At 40.9% G+C, this 25,066-nt stretch overlaps 1 protein-coding gene across 1 annotated transcript; it reads right to left on the bottom strand.

Annotated features, from left to right (window-relative positions):
• Positions 1 to 8,844: 8,844 nt before the first annotated feature.
• LOC135544380 (stAR-related lipid transfer protein 7, mitochondrial-like) lies at positions 8,845 to 23,815 on the bottom strand. Its single transcript, XM_064971943.1, has 8 exons — positions 22,883 to 23,815; positions 17,593 to 17,762; positions 15,470 to 15,519; positions 14,247 to 14,357; positions 13,850 to 13,932; positions 12,230 to 12,329; positions 12,037 to 12,121; positions 8,845 to 11,510 (listed from the first exon to the last, which is right to left on the bottom strand). The coding sequence occupies exons 1-8, from the start codon at positions 23,335 to 23,337 to the stop codon at positions 11,344 to 11,346; spliced, it is 1,221 nt and encodes a 406-aa protein (XP_064828015.1). The 5' UTR covers positions 23,338 to 23,815; the 3' UTR covers positions 8,845 to 11,343.
• Between the last annotated feature and the right edge of the window lie 1,251 nt (positions 23,816 to 25,066).

The following is a 25,066-nucleotide window of genomic DNA, read 5'->3' as shown; positions in this document are numbered from 1 at the left end:
ATCAGCCATTTTGTGTCAGAAGTCGCCACGTTAGCATTTTGGGGGAGGGGAGGGGTTAGATGGATAGAATGATAGGGTCAGGTGGGAAATTTGCTCAGGACACTCAAAGTGCTGCCGTGTGTTAATGATCACAGAACGTTTCACAGGACAGGACACATCTGATCAAATTTGATTTCAAAATAGCTTTTTGTAACCTAATTTAGGCTACATGTCACGTTCTAGCATTTTATCTGAACCTATAAGCATACGATATCTGTCTATGAAGTAGGGTGGTATGGGCATGGTATAGCCTGCTCAGCAACCGGTAATTGTGAATTTTGAATTGATCACTGCCTTTTTTTAAATTTGGCCAGAGTAAAGTCATAACTGAACACCATTATTATCAAGGCATACATACATTATGACACACACCCTTATTGCTCACACAAAATATTTACTTTTTAAATTTGAAATGTTTCCACGTTTGATTATTGTTTAGTGTTTGTTTTTTTATAACAATGTGTTCACTCCACAGTAGCATTTCTAAAATGAAAGCAATCGATATATTGCTTTAACTGAATTTTTATAACAAGGGACTGAACACATCCAATGATAACAGATCTAACCAATAACACCTGCTTGATCAATGTTTTTGTGGAATTAGGGTGTATTTGCAAGAAAGTATTATTTTCAATTTGACTAATGTTCAGGTGAAGGACAAATCTGACACATAAAGGGAAACCTGGCATTTGCCCTCAACACTTCCTGCAACCACTCTAATGGCTTAAATATTACTTTATCTACAGTGTATTCGATGTTGGAGTCTCCAATCTTTTTTGAGACAGAATGGCCACTTTCTGCAAGAGGTTTAGACAGCAGTGGCTGGCTGGAGCGGCAGGAGCGCCGTTTCTCAGAACAACGCCCCTCCCCCACCCCATTCCTCCTTTAAATTATAGCAGCACTTTAGCTAATGAAAGAGTTGAAGACCGGGCACTAATAAAAGACATTAAGTGAATAAAGCACTTCCCCCTCAAACGAAATTAAAGAATCTGCCCCTTCGGAGAGGGGCGGACTCTGTATTAATATTTATGAAATGCGGAAACATGCCCCCCCCTCATACCACATCCAATCCCACCCTGCCCGGGTCCTCCTCGCCAGTCCACCTATCCCAGGAGAAAATCCCTAACCCCTCCTAACTTGAAGGAGGGGCCGGAGGTACGGGCTTGGGGGGTGTTGGAGGAGATGTAGTCAAGACAGTCTGTCTCCAGTTGAGCTTGGTGGTACTAGAGGCGAGACACCCAGCTCAGAGGAGCACCCGCTCTTCCTCAAGACCCTCAACTACCTCACCAAGCTGGGCGTCCCACCATCGGCTATGGGGCGAGAGGATTCATGGACAGACCAGTTTGGGGGGAGTGACTTTCCAGTGACAGCAGTCGGAATGCTTCAAAGACGGCTGAGCTATGATGGATGGGTGAAGTATAACGGGTGAGATTTATTGAAATTCAGAGTTTTATATTTGCCGAATTTTCTTGATATCCTCTAAGTTGACTTCCTGAATCGTGGTCCGCAGTACCCCTGGGTTGACAGCTATTTGAGATTTCTGTCATGCCTTCAATGGAAGAGGACAAAGATGATAGTTCATGCAGTCCTATGAACGGAGGGAGACAAATTAAACTTTCTCCTATCTCATATACAGTGTATTCTATAAATGGTGAGGTTTCAGCTTAGTTTGAAAGACCTTAGTTTAGGACACAGATACATTGACATTATTAAAACAACAAAAATCCACCAAATGAAGGTAAGATAGCATGTATAAATCAAATGTCCATGGATAATAACCATAACACCATCCCACCGACCATGATACCATCCCGCCACCTTTGTCCATCTGAAACATCATCAAATACCTGCAAGGACACCTCTGTTTTTGTAGGGACGTTTTCCCTGCACACGTCAACATTCCATAGACAATCTTTCCCTATATTTTCACGACTTGTCTGTTGACCAAACCCCATTGCTCATCGCTCTATACACTAGTTGTCAGTCACTCTCCCATGCACAAGTATCTTTTCTCATTTCATCACACAAAGTGGTTCAGTTGTCAGAGTCTAACTTCATTATCACTGAAACTCTTCCAATTTCAATAAGGGGAAATGGAAAGGATGGAAGTAACAAGATTTCCAAACCCACTGATGGGACTGTCCTCACATGTCTTTCATCATCATTCATTCATTATCCATCTGTGGAGGTCATTATTTCTTACTGACTGACCGTTGACTTTGAGTCCAGGTGACAAATAACCAGGTTTGGACCATCATTTCAAAAGCAGGTCTGATGAGTTAGCACATTTCTACTGATGGACACCGGTGATATGGCTGTATCTGCTGTTCCCGAGCTGTTCCATCTGCCCTTGGACGTTTAGACTATTCTTTGTCCATTAGCTGGAAGACCTAAGAGCTGGTCCTCTTTAGGAGATATTGATGTTCTTTAACAAGATGACCATCTTTCTTCCAAACTCTGTTTTCATTGATTCCCCGTAACACAGTAGTAATTTCATTAACAAACTCTTCTTGTTGGCCTGTTTTGATTCATGTTATGTAAATGTTCTAATCTTTCACCATTTGAACTGTGTAATTGTATGTGTTTTATGTTTTTTTTTGGTACGAAGGTATCTGATGGGGTGGGGTGCGAAGGATGGGAGGGCGGAGTTTTGTCGCAGTTTATGCGCAGGAAGGGCGGTGCCCGCTTTTCACCGCAGTGAGAGTGTGACCTATGACTAATTATTTTTTGTAATTTTGCAGATAGCCGCACTATATAACGAACACTGCCCTTATGTCTCAATAGTATGTAAGGCGGTGCCATTTGGGTCCATCCCTCCCCAGGTCTGCAACCCTCCCTGATGCCAGTGGACACCCACCACTTCTCCTCCTGGGCTATCAATGCCGTAGAGCTTTGGTGTTGTCCTTGAATCACAAATGGAGTTGGAAGACCAAAGGATCAAGAAATAGCATATTCTGGTGGCACAGTCTTCCTTTCATGATTTTAGAGCTGATTACCATATTCTCCATGATTTTTGGGGGGGATTTATTTTTATTTTTTACAGGATTCTAATTGTGTAGTTAAGATAATTGAGCTCTACCATCCCACCTAAATCGACCAGATTGATCCTGGTCCAACATAACCTCCAATGGCTGTATATCTCTGCCCAGGACCCCATTGTGCTTGATCTAACCATGCAGTACTTCTCCTGTCCATGGTGGTGCCAAGCACTTTGGAGGCTTGCGAGCACTCTCCACACTGCATCCTAAATTGGATGTAAAAGATCCCTACATGTAGTGACTTCGGAAAGTATTCAGACCCATTGACTTTTTCCACATTTTGTTACGTTACAGGTTTATTCTAAAATTGATTACATTAAATTTTTTCCCCTCATCAATCTGCACACAATAGCCCATAATGACAAAGCAAAAACGTGTTTTACGATTTTTTTCATAATTTATATAAAATAATAAAATGAAATATTACATTTACATAAGAATCCAGACCCTTTACTCAGTTCATCAAGTCTTCATGGATATGACGCTACAATCTTGACACACCTGTGGCGGCAGGGTAGCCTAGTGGTTAGAGAGTTGGACTAGTGACCGGAAGGTTGCAAGTTCAAACCCCCGAGCTGGCAAGGTACAAATCTGTCGTTCTGCCCCTGGACAGGCAGTTAATCCACTGTTCCCAGGCCGTCATTGAAAATAAGAATTTGTTCTTAACTGACTTGCCTGGTTAAATAAATGTAAAGAAAATAAATAAAAAAAATGGGGGAGTTTCTCCCATTCTTCTCTGAAAATCCTCTAAAGCGTTGTCAGGTTGGATGTGGAGTGTTGCTGCACAGCTATTTTCAGGTCTTTCCAGAGATGTTCGATTGGGTTCAAATCCAGGCTCTGGCTGGACTTGTCCCGAAGCCACTCCTACATTGTCTTGGCTGTGTGCTTAGGGTCGTTGTCCTGTTGGAAGGTGAACCTTCACCCCCGTCTGTGGTCCGGAGCGCTCTACAGCAGGTTTTCATCAATGATCTCTCTGGACTTTGCTCCGTTCATCTTTCCCTCGATCCTGACTAGTCTCCCAGTCCCTGCCGCTGAAAAACATCCCCACAGCATGATGCTGCCACCAGGCTTCACCGTAGGGATGGGGCCAGGTTTCCTCCAGAAGTGGTATTCAGGTCAAATAATTAAATCTTGGTTATCAGACCAGAGAATCTTGTTTCTCATGCTACGAAAGTCCTTTAGGTGCCTTTTCACAAACTCTACACGGGCTGTCATCTGCCTTTTCCTGAGGAATGGCTTCCGTCTGGCCACTCTACCATAAAGGCCTGATTGGTGGAGTGCTGCAGAGATGGTTGACCTTCTGGAAGGATTTCTCATCTCCACAGAGGAACTCTGGAGCTCTGTCAGAGTGATCATCAGGCCCTTCTCCTCCAATTGCTCTGACATGCACTGTCAACTGTGGGACCTTATATAGACAGGTGTGTGCCTTTTCAAATAGTATCCAATCAATTGAATTTACCACAGGTTTACTCCAATCAAGTTGTAGAAACATCTCAAGGAGGATCAATGGAAACAGGATGCACCTGAGCTCAAGTTCGAGTCTCATAGCAAAGGGTCTGAATAATTATGTAAATAAGGTATTTCTGTTTTTTTTTATTTTGAATAAATTTGCAAACATTTCAAAAATCTGTTTTCGCTTTGTCATTATGGGGTATTGTGTGTAGATTGCTGAGGATTTAAAAAAACATGTTTTATTCCATTTTAAACTAAGGCTGTAACGTTCCAAAATGTGGAAAGGTCCAGGGGTCTGAATAGTTTCTGAAGGCACTGCATTTATATCTTTAGTTATCACAGAGCTTTGCCCAATTCTGATTCTCACCACTTTTCCCTGAGGTGTGCACTCGTTCACCCCTCCTCATCGATTTAAAAGGATTGGACTGGTGTCGAGTCAGAGTTTCATGTTTCTCACACCCATTGGATGTTTTTGAGTCCTTGAGGGGAAACGAGTGCAAACTTTAAAGAGAAGGAGAATTGTAATTGGGCTCCGTTGATGCTCCAGTCTAGTGTTAGGTCAAAGGTCACAACTGCCCATTCTCCTTTTGGTAAGATCTCAGTACATTTTTGATGATTTGATGATTCCAAGGCCAATTTTTTCACTTCATCTTCTGACTAGTACAGTCATTCTGGGCATCCAATAAATGTTTCTAAAAGATTGTAAATCTTTTAAATGTATTTGACAACCTCATTGTTGTATAGGCCGGGATTCGATGAGAGTAAAGACAAAAGGAGCGGGAGAAAAATTATTGTGCATGAAGCAGTTTTGTGGTTTCCCACAAGCTGGCTGCAACGTGACAGATTTATGGCCACAATCAATTAGTGTAAGTGCTCCCCGCATTTGACTGAGGCACTTAATCGCCACCAGTAGATGTCAGATGTTACAGAATCTAAGTACTCAATTAAGACTGTGGACATATTGGCTCTAAAAATCATACTGCTGAGACATTAATTTACCACATGAAATCAGGCACAATGTTGCTTTCACCATCAAGTTTTCAATCCCACCCAGAGATAATGGGCATATAGTCTACCTTCAAATATGTATTTTACTCTTTCTTTTGATCCTGAATTCAGAATGGATGGCATTTATTACAGTCTCTGGGTGGTGCAATTACATTCTCTAGATCACATTCACTAAATCAAATACATTGACCCAGATATGCTTGAATAGTATTGTCAGCCTCTGATGTTAAATGTTCAAAGAAGTTCTAATCTAAAGGATACATGTGTGTACATATGTGGATAGATGGTAGCATTTGCGCAAAACGAACCACCGTATTTAACCACTGCAAGTTGACTGGGAATATGGTTGAATACAAACAGTGTAGTTATTCCCTCCGTAAGGCAATCAATCAGACAAAACGTCAGTACAGAGACAAAGTGGAGTAGCAATTCAATGGCTCAGAAATGAGACGGGGTCTACAGACAATCACGGATTACAAAGAGAAAATCAGCCACGTCACAGACACCGACGTCTTGCTCCTGGACAAACTAAACACCTTCTTTGTTGCTTTGAGGATGAGACAGTGCCAGTAGCAGTGTCCTCAGAGTATGCGCAGACCAGCTGTCTAGAGTGTTGACGGACAGATTCAATCTCTCCCTATTCCAGTCTGCTGTCCCCACTTGCTTCAAGATGTCCACCATTGTTCCTGTACCCAAGAAAGCGAAGGTAACTGAACTAAATTACTATCACCCCGTAGCACTCACTTCTGTCATCATGAAGTGCTTTGAAAGGCTAGTTAAGGATCATATCACCTCCACCTTAACTGACACCCTAGACCCACTTCAATTTGCATACCGACCTAATAGATCCACAGAATGTATTCTCAATCGCACTGCCCTGGACAAGAGGAATACCTATGTAAGAATGTTGTTCATTGACTATATGAAATGAAATGGTCCACCCACACAGACAGTGTAGTGAAGAAGGCGCATCTTCAACCTCAGGGGACTGAAGAAATTTGACTTGTCCCCTAAGAACCTCACAAATTTTACAGAGGCACAATTGAAAGCATCCTGTCGGGCTGTATCACCACCTGGTACGGCAACTGCATCGCCCGCAACCGCAGGGCTCTCCAGAGGGTGCTGCGGTATGCCCAACACATCAACGGGGGCACACTGCCTGCCCTCCAGGACACCTACAGCACCCGATATCACAGCAAGGCCAAAAAGATAATCAAGAAAATCAACCACCCGAGACACGACAAGGTGAGGTCAGTACAGGTGCATCAAAGCTGGGACCGACAGACTGAAAAACAGCTTATATCTTAAGGCCATCAGACTGTTAAATAGCCACCACTAGCTGGCGACCACCTGGTTACTCAACCCTGCACCTTAGAGGCTGCTGTCCTATGTACATAGACATGGAATCACTAGTCACTTTAATAATGTTCACATACTGCTTTACTCATTTCATATCTATATACTGTATTCTATTGTACTGGATTTTAGTCAATGCCATTCTGACATTGCTCATCCTAATATTTATAGATTTCTTAATTCCATTATTTTACTTTTAGATGTATATATTGTTGTGAATTGTTAGATACTACTGCGCTGTTGGAGCTAGGAACACAAGCATTATGCTACACCCGCAATAACATCTATTAAATATGTGTATGTGACCAATAAAATTTGATTTGATCATGTTCTTCAGACTTTTAGGATGTTGGTTTCCCCCTCCAAAAACAGTACTGAGCACAGTACTGTCAGACAGGGAATGTTTTACTCACCCACTCAACCATGCCATAAAAACCAAACCTTGTTTTCTTTGTCTGGGAAATATGACCTTGTGAGCAAACGTGATCTGAACATGTGTTTCTGTTTGAATAGCAAGCTGTGCTCTTTTCAGTAGATCACGGATGCCATACATCATCACACTGCAAATCTACTGTGGCTGGATGATGTGGCATTTGTACCGTTCAACATACTGTACCTGCTTCAGCCACCTGTTTCCATATGATATACTTTATATGTGATATACTGTGATTTCATAAGAGAGGACAATAGTGGGAGATTTCCATAACGATCATTCATTTTGCCAGATAAGTACATTTGTGTCCTGATAAGATTTAGATATTGGGTCATCTGTTATATGGGGCAAGGTTAGTGTTTGGACATAGACAGACACACTGACCAGGTTACACATTCACACTCCATTCCACCAGGGGGCAGCAGCAACCTTGTCCAAGTGCTTAGCCTGCTTGATAAGCACATCAGGTGCTGCCAGTTAGGGCGATCGTCTGTCAGTGTCCAAGCTTCCAGGCAGTGAGGCTGCTGGTTTGTTTGGTACCCTCCAAGATCATCATTAAGCTCAGGGCCCTTGGTCTGAACCCCACCCTGTGCAACTTGGTCCTTGACTTCCTGATTGGCCGCCACCAGGTGGTGAAGGTAGGAAACAGCATCTCCACAATGCTGAACCTCAACACAGGGGCCCCACATGGGTGCGTGCTCAGCCCCTCCTGTCCTCCCTGTTCACCCATGACTGCGTGGCCACGCAAACCTCCAATTCAATCAAGTTTGCAGACGACACAACAGTAGTAGGCCTCATTACCAACAATGATGACAGCCTATAGGGATGAGGAAATTAATTCGAATTTGACAAATTATGTCTGTGCACAACGCTTCTAAAAATGAATCTTTCATTCAGCTCTTCACGTGCGCATAGGCATAAAAATGTCAAATTTAAATGACACAAAATTATACTGACGTGAGACTTTGTCTTAGGGTTTCTTGGCTATTTACATTATTTTGTTCACAAGCTGGGTCAATTTCACAGGCACAAACATGACCCGAGTCACATTACCACAGTTACCTTAAAAAGTGGCAGGTGAACATTGTCTCTTTTGTTCTATTTTGGTAATGAAATTAACAATATACCACATTACTACTAGTAATGTTTTTGCCTTTAAAAAAAATCTGAGTGACTAGTGGATCAAACAGTACATTTTATGTCCTGGTTCATAACCCATCAGTTGTTTTTCAGGGGGCGTTGAAGCCATTGTACAAAAACAAAATAACACATCCACGAAGGAGCAGCTTGGTATTGAAAGAGTAAAAACCACACAACTTACAGGAATGACTCCTGGGTCAAATTCCTGTTATGCAGGCCCAAAACAGGATGCTCAGGTGGTATTTGATGAAGACATTGGCACTACACTTGCTAAAGCAGGTGAACTAGATAATGACCCGTTATAAACTATTTAAAAAAATAAAAATAAAACTTTTTCACTAGTTATAGTGTAACCAAAGATTAAGGCAACATACAGTATACTTCAAATTGGTTTATTGAATCATATTAGTTGCTCAATTTCAACATGGAATCATACAATGACAACTAAATTCTTGCCAGGTTCCATATATTTTCCCAATTCTTTTCAATCAATATATTTTACACAATTTCTAAAGGAATCAACTTCTGGAAATCATATCCAAGGTGGTAAACTGCATGTTGAAAAAAATATATAAACAGTATATTGAACACACAATTGTAGTCTAGAAAGGGATAGCACACCAAAGCGTTACAATCGCCAGATTTACATTCTCAAACATTGCATACAGTAGTTCAATATAGAAACCAAAGTTTTATGCTCTGCATACACACAGCTCTGGCCATCACTAAACAAACACTCAACTAGAGGGAATTAATTTCCTCTCACATGTACAATAGATCAAAACACACCATATGCTGACAATCATATACTGCGGACAGTAAAACAATTTCTTCACCTGTGTGTTTATCACAAAGATAAGAGTAGGTAAACGATCTTTTGTTATTTCAGACTTCATGGGAGTAAGTTATCTTAAAGGCCCAGTGGAGTCAAAAGTGTGTTTTATAGCATACAGTACAGCAGCTGATGAAACTAGCAAATTTAAAATTAAATTTAAAAACATGAGTTATTTCCTGATAGTTGCTGGTTGAAAATACAATCTACACGGGGGCCTTCTAATCAGGTTTGCATGAGCGGGAGTGTCGGCTTTCCTTAGTGAGATCACCATGCGGTAAATTGGTTAGGAACTCTTGTTATGCATGTGTCTGCCAATAGCAGCTAGACCACTCCCAGATAGTCCTAAACTAAATTCTGAGGTTTTTTTTGCCCATTTTAAAATAATCTATTATAGTAAGGTACAGTTGTTACCCAGAAATGATTTGATATGTGGGACCCAAGGAATTACAAAAGTGCCCCTTGGCATTTGAATGTATTGAACTATGGTATCTTTTCAATGCAACTTCAATTAATTTTTACATTTCTCTCAGTATTTGTGACCTACCAACAACCCGTTTTCATGGAACTGTAGTCATGCATGTATACTGGTACCATAAATGAATGAAACTTTTCCTGGGAAAATCTCTGTTTATACCAATATCAGTAACAGGGGAAAAAATGACATACAGAAAAAGGTGCTCCTTCAATTGTACCAGATTATCAGGCTGAGCAGAGAATTCTCACATGCCCCTTACCCCAGTGAGTCAAACAGTTAATAAGATTAGGTCTAAGTAGATTACGGAACCATTTACATATGAAGACTGGGAAAAAAAGTATAAAATGCAATAAAGATTACATATACACGCATGGTTTCACTAAACCCTTGCCTTCCAAAGCTCATCAGTAATAGAACAATTGATGCACTACTTTCACTGTTAAGGTACAGTAAGAGTTTAGCAAACAAACATATTCCTCTGTAGCGCAATCGAGCGAGCAGTCGGTTTTAATCATGTCTGTTCCATAACTTTGAACTTAGTTCTCAGTAAGAAACAGTATTTCAGTCATATCCATTCAATTGAAATACAGATAGTTTGGTGGCACAAGAAAACACACGCTTATTTTATTACATTTTTATATATTATATCGCTTTTTGATAAGGGCATTTTAACATGGACGGGAACTGCAATGCAAGTGAAATAAAAAAACATCAAGCATTTGTACCATAGTTACTGAGGACTTTTGCAGTTACCATAAGACACCTTGTGGACAGGAAGACACTGGTAATCTTCAGAAGGCTGTTAGAAGTGTTGTGACCTGGCAGTTTAAAACACAGACAAGGCGTGACAGACAAAATAAGGTTAGAACCTCAATTCTGCAGAGAGCAAAACGTCAATCCCAAAATGTGAAAGACCACAAGAGCCCTTAAATCCACTTGTCTGTGGAAGTCAATATGCCAGGGCATTCAGCTCCAAAGCGTGTTCCTGATATCACAGCGGGTTTAATTATTGATGTTCTTCTTTCTCTGTTGTATGAAATAACTATAGGTATGTATTTATGTAGCTAAGCCTTCACAGTGAGATATTTAATTGCTGATGTGACCAGATAAGGGATCCAAACGAAGTGGCTGGAAGAAACTAGTAGACATGGTGGATGGAGGGAGAAAATGCTTTGGCAACATCTCTATAGGGGTAGTATTTTTTTTAGCTGTCTCACTAGTTGGTGAAGCACCTAGTTAGCAAAATGAGGCATGAGGATGTTGGCTGTCTAGTACAAGTGTAGCAAAGGCAGGAAGTCCCAGTGAAAATCCTCATGGCAGCAAAAGCGAGTCCTTTCTCCGAAGGGCTCAACTGCTTGTTGGTACAGTCCATGCTGTTCATTACAATTCTGTTATCAATAACCAGTCTGTGGAACAAGTACTGAATATCTTCAACAAAAGTATATTCCAGTTTCATTATATCCCATCCACCCTTGTGTCCAAAAGCTTGTGAGTTTGGAGGGTTGTTGTATGTGAGCAGGTGCAGGTTAAATCAAACTCCCCACCACTGCTAAAAAGACATGGTCCCTTAAGCGTAGATTTGCCCAGGGCGAGTGTTGTCCCCAAGGCGGTCCTGGCTGGGCTGGTGCTTGGTGTCATTGGACTTTATGACACTGGCATAGTCGTAGATCCCTACCTCCAGGTTCTTAGCCCTAAGGGCTGCAGTATGTAGTTTCTCCAGAAAGTCAGGCATACCTATGAGGGAGGAGGGCGACAGTTGATAACCAGGACTGAGGATAACATACAACCACATGGAAAACCACCATCATCTGATAAGAGACTGTAGACCATAATGACCTATTTATATATATTTTTTTTTTAAGAAAAAAGGGTTTGATTGAATAGGCCCCAAGGTGACTTTCCATCCAGATAAAAGTAAATCAGACCAAGAAACAAAGCACTGAGCTACAATACCAGGAGATTCAGCTTGTTGGGCATGTTGAATCCGCCAATTACTGTACCCCAGCTACCTCAAGCTAAAAATAAAATTATCCCTGGCCCATTGAGTTAGGTCTCAATAATTGTGCATAGTCAGTGGCTGCATTTGATGGAAAGATCAGGTTTTGACTTACTGTTGTGCCCTACTGCCCTTCAGTGAAGCAATTATGTCCATTCAGATAAATATTTTTTATTTTTTTATTGTTGATATTCCAACAATGACTACATCCAGTTTACACCTGGGGATAATCATTAAGCTCCATGAAAAGAAAAGAGAGCTCACCACTAGACACCATCCAGCTCACACAGTAGCGGGGAAAGGCGGTCTGAGGGTCGTCGCTGTAGGTCAGAAGGTAGTCAAAGCCATTCTGTGGGACAGGACGACATAAGGTCAGATACTGTAATTCAACATGCACACATAACTAAATATTGCCCAATTATGACATTATCTATGTTTTATGATAAACTCTTTTCACCTCATCAAAGGTTTTGTGAGGTCGGATGACCATCTTGGACTGGTATAGGTGGACTCTGACATAGTCCTGAGTTTCCGGGACTCCAGGATGTTGAACCGCTCTAAAATGGCACAAAAAAAAAAAGGACGGGAGATAAATAAAAAGCATTAAAAAAAATCAAATTTATACAAAAAGTAGCGCTGGGCAATATGGCCAAAATATATCATGGTATTTTTCAAATTTGACAGTATTTTGTTTTTGAAAAATTAAAAGTTCTACATTTGCTTTAGGAGTAGTTTGTGACCCTATGGTGACAACATACCATCAAAGTGAGTTCAATGGGTCTTTCTCCATTCTGATTATTTTATACTGTTCAGTTCAACCCAAAATAACAACAGGTACCGGCCTTAATGTGAAATGCTTACTTACAAGCCCTTTACCTGTTGAGTGTAGGGGGCAGTATTTATGTTTAAATGAAAAAACGTACCCAAATGAAACTGCCTATTTCTCAGGCCCAGAATCTAGAATATGCATATAATTGTCAGATTAGGATAGAAAACACTAAAGTTTCCAAAACGGTCAAAATATTGTCTGTGAATATAACAGAACTGATATTGCAGGTGAAAACCTGAGGAAAATCCAACCTGGAAGTGATGTTTTTTCTGAAAGCTCTCTGTTCCATAGCCTGCCTTCGCTCAATTTAAAGGGATAGCAATCAGATTCCTTTTCCTATGGCTTCTCCATGGTGTGAACAGTCTTTATATGGTATAAAGGGATAATTCAGGATTTTATCAATGAAGCCCTTTATATTATTCCCCAGACTCCGATGAACTCGTGGATACCATTTTTTATGTCTCTGCATGCAGTTCAAATGAAGTTAATGTTTGTGCAATTGCTAACTAGCATTAGCACAATGAGTGGAAGTCTATAGTAACTGCTAGTAGATGCCACAGACTGTCACTGCGCTAACGCTAGTTAGCATTGGCTCACAAACTACCTCACTACCTTCATACTGGATGCAAAGATAAAAATGAGTTAATCGGACTCTGTGGAAAATGGCTTCATTGCCAAAATCCTGAACTATCCCTTTAACTAGCTCGCTACTTCTGTGCAAATGTTTGGGGATGTGTTTGTGGTTGAAATTTCTGTACGTTTTCCAAGCTAACCAAATGAGAAAATGTAGAATGCCATCGCTGAATGCCTCTAGATTCTACTCAATTTCACACCGATTTTAAAATCAGAACAGAACTTTCATTCCATTTAGCGACTGTTTTTGTTATAGTTCTCAGGTCAAAAGATTTAAGCAAATTATCCCCATTCGCTATTAGGTAGAAGCTTGACTCATTCATTTTGAAGAACAGATGAGAAGAAGCCTAGGCTAAATTTAATAGCTAGCTGAATGCTATTTTACATTAACCTGTCTGATGTTACTGGAGTTTTCCTCCCTTATAATCAAAGTATATTATACCTACAACCCAATATGGTTTAAAATGGAAACATCTTTAATTAGGGTCATATTTGAACAATCACAAATGTGACTAATCTTAGTTACCAACAGAAAACCATACAATTACCTTAAATAATTGTACCACTTTTGACAGCCTTCATTTCAATATAACTACTTGACATGAAGTCACTCACCTGGAGATCAGGACCATCAGATTATTCTCCACATCAACATCATAGCGACGGACATAAACATAGTCTCGTGAGTACATGGGATACTGTGGGAAGATAATACAACAAATCAAAAATCCAAAATGTAGGATAACTTATTGTTGTCATCTGTGGACTATGACACAGACCTTATTTCAGGGAAACATTGTTTTCTTCCATAAAATACAACACTGTATGCTTGCATATCTGTAATAATCAAATCGAGAACACACGAACAAGGCAAAAACATGCAGAACTCAGTCTAGAAATGTTACAATGTAACAGAGAAACCACTGAGGAAATGAAAGCATATCGCAAGTGCATGACTTTGATAAGCATGAGTTCTGCATTTCTAGTGTGTGAGTTGGCAGGGGGAACTTACAGGGAAATGCGTGGCCCAGTGTACAACCTCTGAGCCTGTGTTGACGTCCCTGTCCACCACCTCCAGCTTAAGAACTAGAGCGTCCCACTTTTTCCTGTACTCAGTGTCCAACTGTGGCAAAGGGCAGTGCGTGAGACGAGAGGAACAGAGGCTTAAATTTAGTACACACATACAACACGTAGAGCTACATATCTCCACAAACCTTACACTCCAACAAGGGCATTTGGGTAGACAGACACGTATGGCAATAAGCACACAGACACAAAGGGAGTGTTAGAACATACAGGACTTCAGGTGCTGAATGTACACACAAGCCACTTGCACATTTTCTACTGAATCATTTCTTAACAGGTTCATTAGCTATGTTTCCATCCAATTGGCGACAGACCTTTCATGTGAATATTCTAAAATCCGCATAACAATATAAACTTTTTCCCCAGAGATGCTTTTCCGTTAAATTGACTTGTTGGGGATAAAACGCTATGTGTGACATAGCGCACATAAATACATTTTTCACTTACATTTCCATGAATAATACAAATTAAATTAGTTTCCATTGCCTTTAACACTGATTGTTTGCTCACACATTTTTTTTTGCGTTATATAGAGAGTTCTGTTATTGGCACATGCACTCTAGCCAACAGCTCGCAGATACAGTGAGATTATTATGGACAAAAGAGCGATATTATTTCTATTTGTCAAATGGCAGCCAAGCATCAATGATCCTGTCACCAGAATAAGACCATTCATATTTATTGGAAAGAAGCATCAAGTCATATCCTTGAACTTTCACCACCCTGTGAAGTTCATAACTTATTTAATCTGTACCCTACTAAACCACATTCTTTCCTGACAAGTTGTAGTGAGAGGACCACAATACATGTCACCATGTTCACTTCGATATGATGGTTATTATATCAATATTGGCGCATAAAAGCATTTCTCGCATAATATGCATTTTACCAACATCAAAAGTATCCCACCTTGTCTAGCGTACTTTGTATTGTCGACATTTGGAAAGTTTACCGACAAAATGTTCTGTTTTCATCAGGCGCGTCATTACATTTCTTAAATACGACGTATACTACACTCGCATAAAAAGTTGCGATGGAAACTTGGTTAGTGAAGGTACAAGTTCTCTTGCACACATTTTTTTTAAACATTAAAAATTCAACTATTATACCAAGTCAAGACAGTTTGCATAAAATAAACCTGCTTAGTACCTGAACATTGAAGAACTGTCTGGGGGTGACATCGTTGTAAGAACCCAAAACTGAAAAGATTAGAGGGAAAAGGGTGTTGAGTGTTAATGACACTCAGACATGTAGATGATGATCATGGCAATAAGAAGAGGGAAAAGATTGCAAATGTACATCAGAAAGGTTGATGAAATTATGACATGCCAGATAGAAAAGGTACCGGCATTCGGAAAGTATTCAGACCCCTTGACTTCACATTTTGTTAAGCTAAAGCCTTATTCTAAAATGTATTATATTGTTTCTCAATCTACACACAATAGCCCATAATGACAAAGCAAAAATAATTGAATTTTTTGCAAACATACACATGTACACACACACACACACACACACACATTTATATTTAAAAAATCTAATTTACCCAAGTATTCAGACCCTTTACTCAGTACTTTGTTGAAACACCTATGGCAGCGATTACAGCCTCGAGTCTTCTTTGGTATGACGCTAAAAGCTTGGCTCACCTGTATTTGGGTTTCTCCCATTCTCTCTGCAGATCCTTTCAAGCTTGGTCAGGTTGGATGGAGAGTGTCGCTGCACAGGTATTTTCAGGTCTCTCTAGAGATGTTCGGTTCAAGTCCGGCTCTGGCTGGGCCACTCAAGGACATTGAGACTTGTACCGAAGCCCCTCCTGTGTTGTCTAGGCTGTTTGCTTAGGGTCGTTGTCCTGTTGGAAGGTGAACCTTCATCTTGAGTGCTCTGGAGCAGGTTATTATCAAGGATCTCTGTACTTTGCCTCGATCCTGACTAGTCTCCCAGTCCTTGCCGCTGAAAGACATCCCCACAACATGATGCTGCCACCACCATGCTTCACTGTAGGGATGGTGTCAGGTTCCCGCCAGACGTGACGCTTCGCATTAAAGCCAAAGAGTTCATTCTTGGTTTCATCGGACCAGAGAACCTTGATTCTCATGGTCTAAAAGTTTCTAGTTGCCTTTTGACAAACTCAAAGCGGCTGTTGTGTCTTTTACTGAGGAGTGGCTTCCTTCTGCCCACTCTACCATAAAGGCCTGATTGGTGGAGTGCTGCAGAGATGTTGTCCTTCTGGAAGGTCTCCCATCTCCACAGAGGAACTCTGGCGCTTTGACAGAGTGACCTTTGGGTTCTTGGTCACCTCCCTGACCAAGGCCCTTCTCCCCTGTGTAAGGACTGACGCCAGAGATCAGAAGCAGGTACGGGGAGTCAACATTTAATAAGGAACAGACATGAAACAAGACAGGTACAATGTCAGCACACAGGCAAAACGTAAAAAACAACAACATTCTTCAATCACTGCAGCAGCAGGGAACAGAGATGGGGAACTGACAAATATAGGGGAAGTAATAATCAGATGATTGAGTCCAGGTGAGTCCAATAACACACTGATGCGCAAGATGGGGAAAGGCAGGAGTACTGATGGTGGCAGGAGTGTGTAATGCCGGGGAGCCTGGCGCCTTTGAGCACCAGAGAGGGGGAGCAGGCATGACACCCTGATTGCTCAGTTTGGCTGGGTGGCCAGCTTTATGAAGTCTTGGCGGGAACAAACTTCTTCCATTTAAGAATGGGGGCTACCAGACCTTCAATGTTGCAGATACTTTCTGGTACCCTTCTCCAAATTTGTGCCTCGACACAATCCTGTCTCGGAGCTTTACGGACAATTCCTTCAACCTCATGGCTTGGTTTTTGCTCTGACATGCACTGTCAACTGTCGGACCTTATTGACAGGTGTGTGTCTTTCCAAATCATGTCCAAATCAATGGAAAGAGGATGCACTTGAGCTCAATTTGGAGACTCACAGCAAAGGGTCTGAATACTTTTGTAAAGTTTTTTTATTTATTAGAAAACATTTCTAAAAACCTGTCATTATGTTGTATTGTGTGTAGATTGGATTAAATAAACATTTCCTCATTTTAGATTAAGGCTGTAACAAAATGTGTAAAAAGTGAAGGGGTCTGAATACTCATTCTAAGTGTCAACAATCAATTACATTTATTTATAAAGCCCTTCTTATATCAGCTGATGTCACTACAGAAACCCAGCTTAAAACCCCAAACAGCAAGCAATGCAGGTGTAGAAACACAACAAAGCTATAAGTGACAATGCAGGCTGACCTCTGTATTCCCACAAGTGGCTTCCCTCGATGGGCCGCCTCCACACTTTGAAGTTATTCTTCTCCATGACAACCTCCCAGCCGGTCTCCACCTGCCCTGCAGCCTTCTCCTTTTCTGAAGATGCACTCAGATTCTTCACCTTCTCCAAAGCTTGGAGCTCTAGTCCACATCTGGGAAAGTGTGCAGTGATAGAGATCTTAACACGGTAATATCGCAGTACCAAAATGTCATGATACCAACATTTTGGAATAAAGTAGCACCATTTCATATGATACTGACTTTTTCCAGCCCTAGCGATCTAAAAAACCCACTACCAAATGTTTATAAATTCAGTTGAATTGAAGCAACAGCCACTAGTCTCTGGTATGCACAGGTCCAATCATATTCACTTCCATGCTCACATCACGTGTAGCAGCTGTAATCAGCCAGCATAACCCTCTACCAGCCCTCCCTCACATGCTTCTCTCCTTCTGCTCTTCATGCGCATCCTCAGTCAGTTAAAACAAAATATATACATTTAGCAGTGATGGAGAGCATGGATGCAGACACTGATGAGTCTGTTAGATTTGTACATTTGTTACATTGGAGCAGCGCACAAAGCGAGCAATGTTGATACAATGTATGATTTCAAATAGCCTGTTATAACCAAGAGCACAGACCAGTCTGAGTTTGAAGTTCACTGTCATGCAGCCTCAGTGTCAGAAGGGTAAAATGGAGCACTGCTTGGCGACAGGCCTGCTTGCAGATTCACAGCAAAGAAAACGGCTTGTCTCGAGTCTATATGGTTTTTAAAAATGTGACCCATATTACTGGAGATACCTATCTTAAAATGGGATTCGTGCACATTGATATCATTTTACAAACATGTCACAGGCTGTGTTGTTCTAATCCCGGGTTTGCTAATTATTGGTTTGATAAGACTGTTCGGTCATGTTACCTAGCTAGCTAACAACCTGGTAACTTGACAGTAGGTTCAGGCAAATGTAATTGGCACAGGGTATGCTACTCAAAAAGGTAGGAATCATACGCCTAATGTAAGCCTAAACTACAGTTGAAGTCGGAAGTTTACATGCTTAGGTTGCAGTCATTAAAACACATTTTTCAACCACTCCGCAAATTTCTTGTTAAGGTCCATGTGCTTATTGATTGTGACCCACAGATGCCTTGTTCATCTTCCCTGGACAGAGACTGAAGTGTGAGCTTGTTTTTCCCAGTTATTTTTACATTTTGTTCACGCCTACATGAATAATCATTCTATTTTTATTTATTTTTTTAAAACATGGTCAACTTTATTTTTGGTCCAGTGGATGGTCGGTCTGTGGCCATGACTGTCTGTGAGTGGTTGCATTTCTCCACCCTTAGCCCTTGACTGTTTACAGGAACAATGGTGAGGTGTTTGCTCTGTCCCTGTACTATAGATTGCCCTTTAACCTTTGTAGCCTTCTGCCTGGTGTGTTTAACTTGTCTAAAGTATGATATCTTTAAAGCAATTTTTTTCTTCTTTTTTCTAGTTGAGTATATTTTTTATATTGCTTTGTGTTGTCTTGTCTGTGTGTGTGTGTAACTGCCATTTCACTGCCATTTCTGAGGCTGGTAACTCTAATGAACTTATCATCTGCAGCAGAGGTAACTCTGGGTCTTCCTTTCCTGTGGCGGTCCTCATTTGAGCCAGTTTCATCATAGTTTTTCTTTTTCAAATGCAGTCGCAAAAACTAACTTTCTGGATTGACTGACCTTCATGTCTTAAAGTAACGATGGACTGTCATTTCTCTTTGCTTATTTGAGTTGTTCTTGCTATAATATGGACTTGGTCTTTTACCAAATAGGGCCATCTTCTATATACCTACCCTACCTTGTCTCAACATCGGAATTTCTTTCCTTTTCAGAAATTAACAAGGCATACCTGTTAATTGAAGTGTGTTTCAGGTGACTACAAAATGAAGCTGGTTGAGAGAATACCAAGAGTGTACAAAGCTGTCATCAAGGCAAAGGGTGGCTACTTTCAAGAAGATCAAATATATTTTGATTTGTTTAACACTTTTTTGGTGACTTCATAGTTTTGATGTCTTCACTATTGTACTACAATGTAGAAAATAGTCAAAATAAAGAATAACCTGGAATGAGTAGGTGTGTACAAACTTTTGACTACTGTATGCATGCATGCTTCTATATCTCAATCTAGAACAAGATTATCTATTTTGGATGCAATTTCAATGGAGTTGATGGAGCAATAGGAAGATTGCGAGAGAGTGCTTGCGCGTGCACTTATTTAAAGCAACGATATTCTTCTAATAGGCTGTTTATAAAAAAATACTTTACAATTTTTAAAAAACAAGGTGACCTCCGAAAGCCAGATGGAGATGTGTAAATTAGAAGCGCATTCAGTCTTTATATTACTGTAGTATAGGCTATGCTGCAGCAAATGTAGGCCGACCAGTCACAATAAAAAAAAGTTAACATGAGATAGGTCTACATGCAATGTGAACTGAGCTCCATACTGGGATGGGCGGTCTGTGCCCACCCTTCATCATGCAGAGGCCGTAGAGAAGCCAGAATTATATTATTGCATAAAATGTAACAGTTCCATTTCACACCATAATGTTCATATAAATAATGAATTAAAATTGACCGGTTTCTCAGTTATTTATCCAGGGAACAGGGAGTGGTTTGGGGCAGTAAATCTCAGTAACCAGGATCCCACCCTTCAACCTTAGAAAATACATTTATTGAAAACGTTTTATTTTTTATTAAAAAGTTTAACGGTACTGAAAAACCATCCTGTGGCTATTTTCAAATAACTCGATATACAGCATATAAGGCATACTGCCCAAGCCTAGCTGGTAGGCTTGATCGCCAATAATGAGAAATCCTATAGGGAGGTCAGAGGCCTGGCAGTGTGGTGCAAAGACAAAAGCCTCTCCCTCAACGTCAAAAAAGACAAAAGATTGTGGCGAATAGGAGGGCCGAGCATGCCCCCCATTCACATCGACGGGACTGTAGTGGAGAGGGTCAAGAGCTTAAGGTTTCTCGGTGTCCGCATCAATAAGGACCTATCACGTTCCAAAACACACCAACACAGTCGTGAAGAGGGCACGACAACACCTCTACTCCCTCAGCAGGCTAAAAAGATTTGACATGGACCCTCAGATCCTCAAAAAGTCCAACAACTGCACCACTGTGAGCAGCTTGACTGGCTGCATCCCAGATTGGTATTGCAATTGCTTAGCATTCGACCGCCAGGCGCGACAGAGGGTAATGCGTACGGACCAGTAAATCACAGGGTCAAGCTCCCTGACATCCAGGATGTCTATACCAGGCGGTGACAGAGGAAGGCCCTAAAATGTGTCAAACACTCCAGCCACCCAAGTCATAAGCTGTGTTCGAATACTCATACTAAACCGCACTAACCTTACTATTTCTGACGTGAATTTAGTATGTAGTATGCTTATTGGTCATAGTTAGTATGTCAAATGTTCCCAGATGTTGTACTAAATTAGCCAAAATACAAAGTATACAAGCAGTGGACAATATTTCCTTGCTTTTAGGGAAAGTAATGCAATTCAGAAAATGGGCGTGGCTTCACAACGTTTTCAGATTTTAAGAAAATAGTGGAAAATATGCAGTTGAAGTCCGACGAGAGCGTATACAAACTCATTGCTTTATGACAAATGTTAAGGAAATGTTGAGCAATGTATAGTCGTTGTGCATCCACAATGGACATTGTTAATGCAAATTATTACTTTAAAAAAATCATACAATGTGATTTTCTGGATTTTTGTTTTAGATTCCATCTCTCACAGTTGAAGTGTACCTATGATAAAAATTACAGACCTCTACATGCTTTGTAAGTAGGAAAACTTGCAAAATCGACAGTGTATCAAATACTTGTTCTCCCCACTGTGTGGATATGGATATAGATATAGATATATATATATAAAAAAAGTTTAACGTTGGTAACCAACGAAGGAAACTGCTCAGAGATTTCACCAGGAGGCCAATAGTAACTTTAAAACAGTTAAGCGTTTAATGGCTGTGATAGGAGAAAACTGAAGATGGATCAACATTGTAGTTACTCCACAATACTAATCAAATTGACAAAGTGAAAAGAAGATAGCCGGTACTCAATAAAAAAGACTCCAAAACATGCATTATGTTTGCAATAAAGGCATTAAAGTAATACTGAAAAAAAATGTGGCAAAGCAATTTACTTGTTGTGTTCGGGGCAAAACCAATACAACACATTACTGAGTACCACTCTCCATATTTTCAAGCATTGTCGTAGCTGCATCATGTTATGGGCATGCTTGTAATTGTTAAAGGAGTGGGCAGTTTTTCAGGATAAAAAAAATATTACAGAATGAAGCTAACTGGCATAATCCTAGAGGAAAACCTTGTTCAGTCTGCTTCCCACCAGACACTGGGAGATGAATTCACCTTTCAGCAGGGTAATAACCTAAAACAGGCCAAATCCACTGCAGTTGCTTACCAAGAAGCGAGTGAATGTTCCTGAGCATCTCATTTACAGATTTGACTTAAATCTACTTGAAAATCTATAGCAACACTTGAAAATGATTGTCTAGCAATTATCAACAACCAATTTGACAGCGCTTTTAGAAATTTGAAAATAAAAAAAACAGCCAAATGTTGCACAATCCAGGTGTGGAAAGCACTTAGAGCCTTACTCAGAAAGACACAGCTGTAATCGGTGCCAAAGGTGCTTATACAAAGTATTGACTCAGGGGTGTGAATACTTATGTAAATTAGATCTGTATTTAATTTTCAACATGTTTTCACTTTGTCATTATGGAGTATTGTGTGTAGATGGGTGAGAAAACAATTGTATTTAATCCATTTTGAATTCCGGTTGTAACAAAATGTGGAATGAATCAAAAGGGTATGAATACTTTCAAGGTACTGTAAACTACATATGCTCACACATACACGCATATTGACGACACTCACACGCTGCCCCTAAGCTGTTTATTATATGGTGACAGTACAATATGGACACAATGTTCACATGACAAACTGGGTGGTTCGAGCCCTGAATGTTAGTTGCCAGACTGCCGCAGGGGTATGACAAAACATGTATTTTTACGTTGGTAACAAGTTTATAAGAGCAATAAGGCACATCGGGGGTTTGTGGTATATCGCCAATATACAACGGCGAAGGTCTGTATCCAGGCACACCGCGTTGCGTCGCCTTTAAGAGCTGCCCTTGCAGTGATATATTGTCCATATATCACACCCCCTTTGGCCTTATTGCTTAATTTTAAGTAACAGCATGTACCTGTGTAGTTCGTCATCTCGAACCTTCTCGTCCTCCCACATAAATACACCAGCCAGTGCAGCCATAAGCTTCCCCGTGGAGGCGTGCTTGCTCTGGAGTCGACGCCATATGCTTCCTACCAGAGTCCACCTGGTACGCTCCGAGTACAGGTTTGAGTAGAGCTCTCCAATCTGATGAGCGCGTCGAAGCCTCTGGCCGGTCACAAAGCTACAATGGTTGGCAAAAATTGACAGCAGGCCTTGCTTCTTCTTGTTAGATCTCGCCTTTTCACTCGTGCCCATCCCCGATCTCTGGAGCCATGACAACAACAGGCCAATGCGTCGTCCCATCCATGAGGTGGTTACGGATTTGCCCTTGCCAATTCCATGTCCCAGTGCATTACTGCTTTGAAACCTAACAGCACATACAGTGAATTCACATAACGCTATAGGCCGCCGTTGTATAGACTGAAACATCCTGTCGGTTGTGCAAGTTAAACAACTAGAAGTGGCCGCTAATTAAAGCAAGTGGTTGAAATGGAACACTCGTTACCAACAATGTCACGTTTTGACACTGTCAATATTGACGGCAAACTACGAATAATTTACATAACTATAAGAAGCAAACCACACTGCCAAATATGCAGCTTGTGCCAACGTTAGCTGGTTATACAGCTAGGTTGTCCCTTTACAGGCCTAACAAAGTATCAAGGTCCCATGCTCTTAGTAAACTTATGACGTTTGTCTAGCTAACGTAAACTGCACGAGCCAAGCACTATCTATCTACCATGGAACCGATTACCTTTGCACAGCGGGCAGATTACGTACAGTTTTTTGAATAGTTGTATAAACCACTATTACTTTTAATTGTGCGCAATTCGGTTAAATTACGAGCTCACCAATTTCACGTTTTACTTGCACATCGCAGTCAGTCGACCTGATCCCTACCTTCCACGCCCCTCGAGAGGACCCTCCTTATTTGGATAACACAATTATTATTGGTCATTCGTCGTTGGGGTGCAATTTTCATTGGCAGTAGTAGGTGTCAATATTTTGATTAGCAACTAGCACGTTAAGTTGTGATCCTGACGTCATTCTGCCTTGAAGGACCACGATAAAGGTGAAAAGGAGTCTATGCAAATGCACAGTTGCATTAGCAAGGTAATCAGAAATAATGCTAAACGAAAAAAATAATACAGTTGAATCATTAAACAAATACGGTCAATGAAAGCGAAATGTAATATGGACAGCAATTATATTTGCAGTCAACGATAGATCAAATTGAAACGACAGCCATTATCCGGCAGGTGGAGCAGTAGATTTCACGCTACTGCTCTTATGCAATGATGTACAGGGCTTTGTCCATACTGAAGATTCGCCTCTCCTCTCCTGACATTCAAAAGAGAATACATATAGGTTTCCGTTAATTATATACCTCAGTGCTAGGTTCTTATATCATACTTTCATACTTAGTGAAAAGGGATGAACAGCTATCCTTGAGATGAAAGTAGCTAAACCACACTACAAAGGAAAGTAGCTGACTACTTTGAAACTACTTAGGTGGCTAAGCATAATAATTGTTCAGTTTTTAATAAAAGCACCAAATGTGGCACAGATAGATTTGTGTATAATGAAAAGATTTAGGACATATTGGTTTCCTTACCCTGTAAGCAGTCTATGGACAAAGTATTGTAATGAAACAGGCAGTGAGCAGGCCTCGAACCCTCAACCTTCTAGCCCAAAGCCTAGCGCACTATAGACTGTGCCCCAAACGCATGCTCGAGCAGCAGAGTCTATATCTGTGCTTATAAACCCAGGGTCGTTACATTACTCCCTCCTTTCAAAGAGCTTGTCCTCCTACTCGCTTGAGACTCAACGTCTTATCGGAACACGCTCACTGGACAAGCACACACACTGTAATAGACGCAAGCTCCGATCCCACTTCTGACACCAATATAATGAAACGGGCAGGGAGTGTAGTAGGATGTCCCTTGGGGGTATCCGTACCTATGTAGGACATGCAAGGGTTAAGTTAATAAACAGTCTGGAGCTAGAACCTCGTTGTCGCGCGTCCTTATTTTAGATTATACTTCAGGGAGCAGGTCTCGAACCCTTGACCATCTGGCCATAAGTCCAGCGCGCTATCGACTGTGCCCCAAAAGCATGCTTGAGATATCTGTGCTTATAAACCCAGGGTTGTTACACT

Source organism: Oncorhynchus masou, chromosome 8, assembly GCF_036934945.1.
Source record: "Oncorhynchus masou masou isolate Uvic2021 chromosome 8, UVic_Omas_1.1, whole genome shotgun sequence".
NCBI classification, from domain to species: Eukaryota; Metazoa; Chordata; class Actinopteri; order Salmoniformes; family Salmonidae; genus Oncorhynchus; species Oncorhynchus masou.
Note: the sequence above shows the minus strand (reverse complement) of the source record. Positions and strands in the feature narration are given on the sequence as shown.

What these genes read in the sequence shown, in the direction of transcription:
- LOC135544380 (XM_064971943.1), bottom strand. Translation starts at nt 23,337, where the DNA reads ATGTTTCAGTCTATACAACGGCGGCCTATAGCGTTATGTGAATTCACT. An exon ending in CTGATGGTCCTGATCTCCAG is followed by an intron (nt 12,330 to 13,849) that starts GTGAGTGACTTC and finishes GTGCCATTTTAG; the next exon opens with AGCGGTTCAACATCCTGGAG. An exon ending in GAGCTGGATGGTGTCTAGTG is followed by an intron (nt 11,511 to 12,036) that starts GTGAGCTCTCTT and finishes CCTCCCTCATAG; the next exon opens with GTATGCCTGACTTTCTGGAG.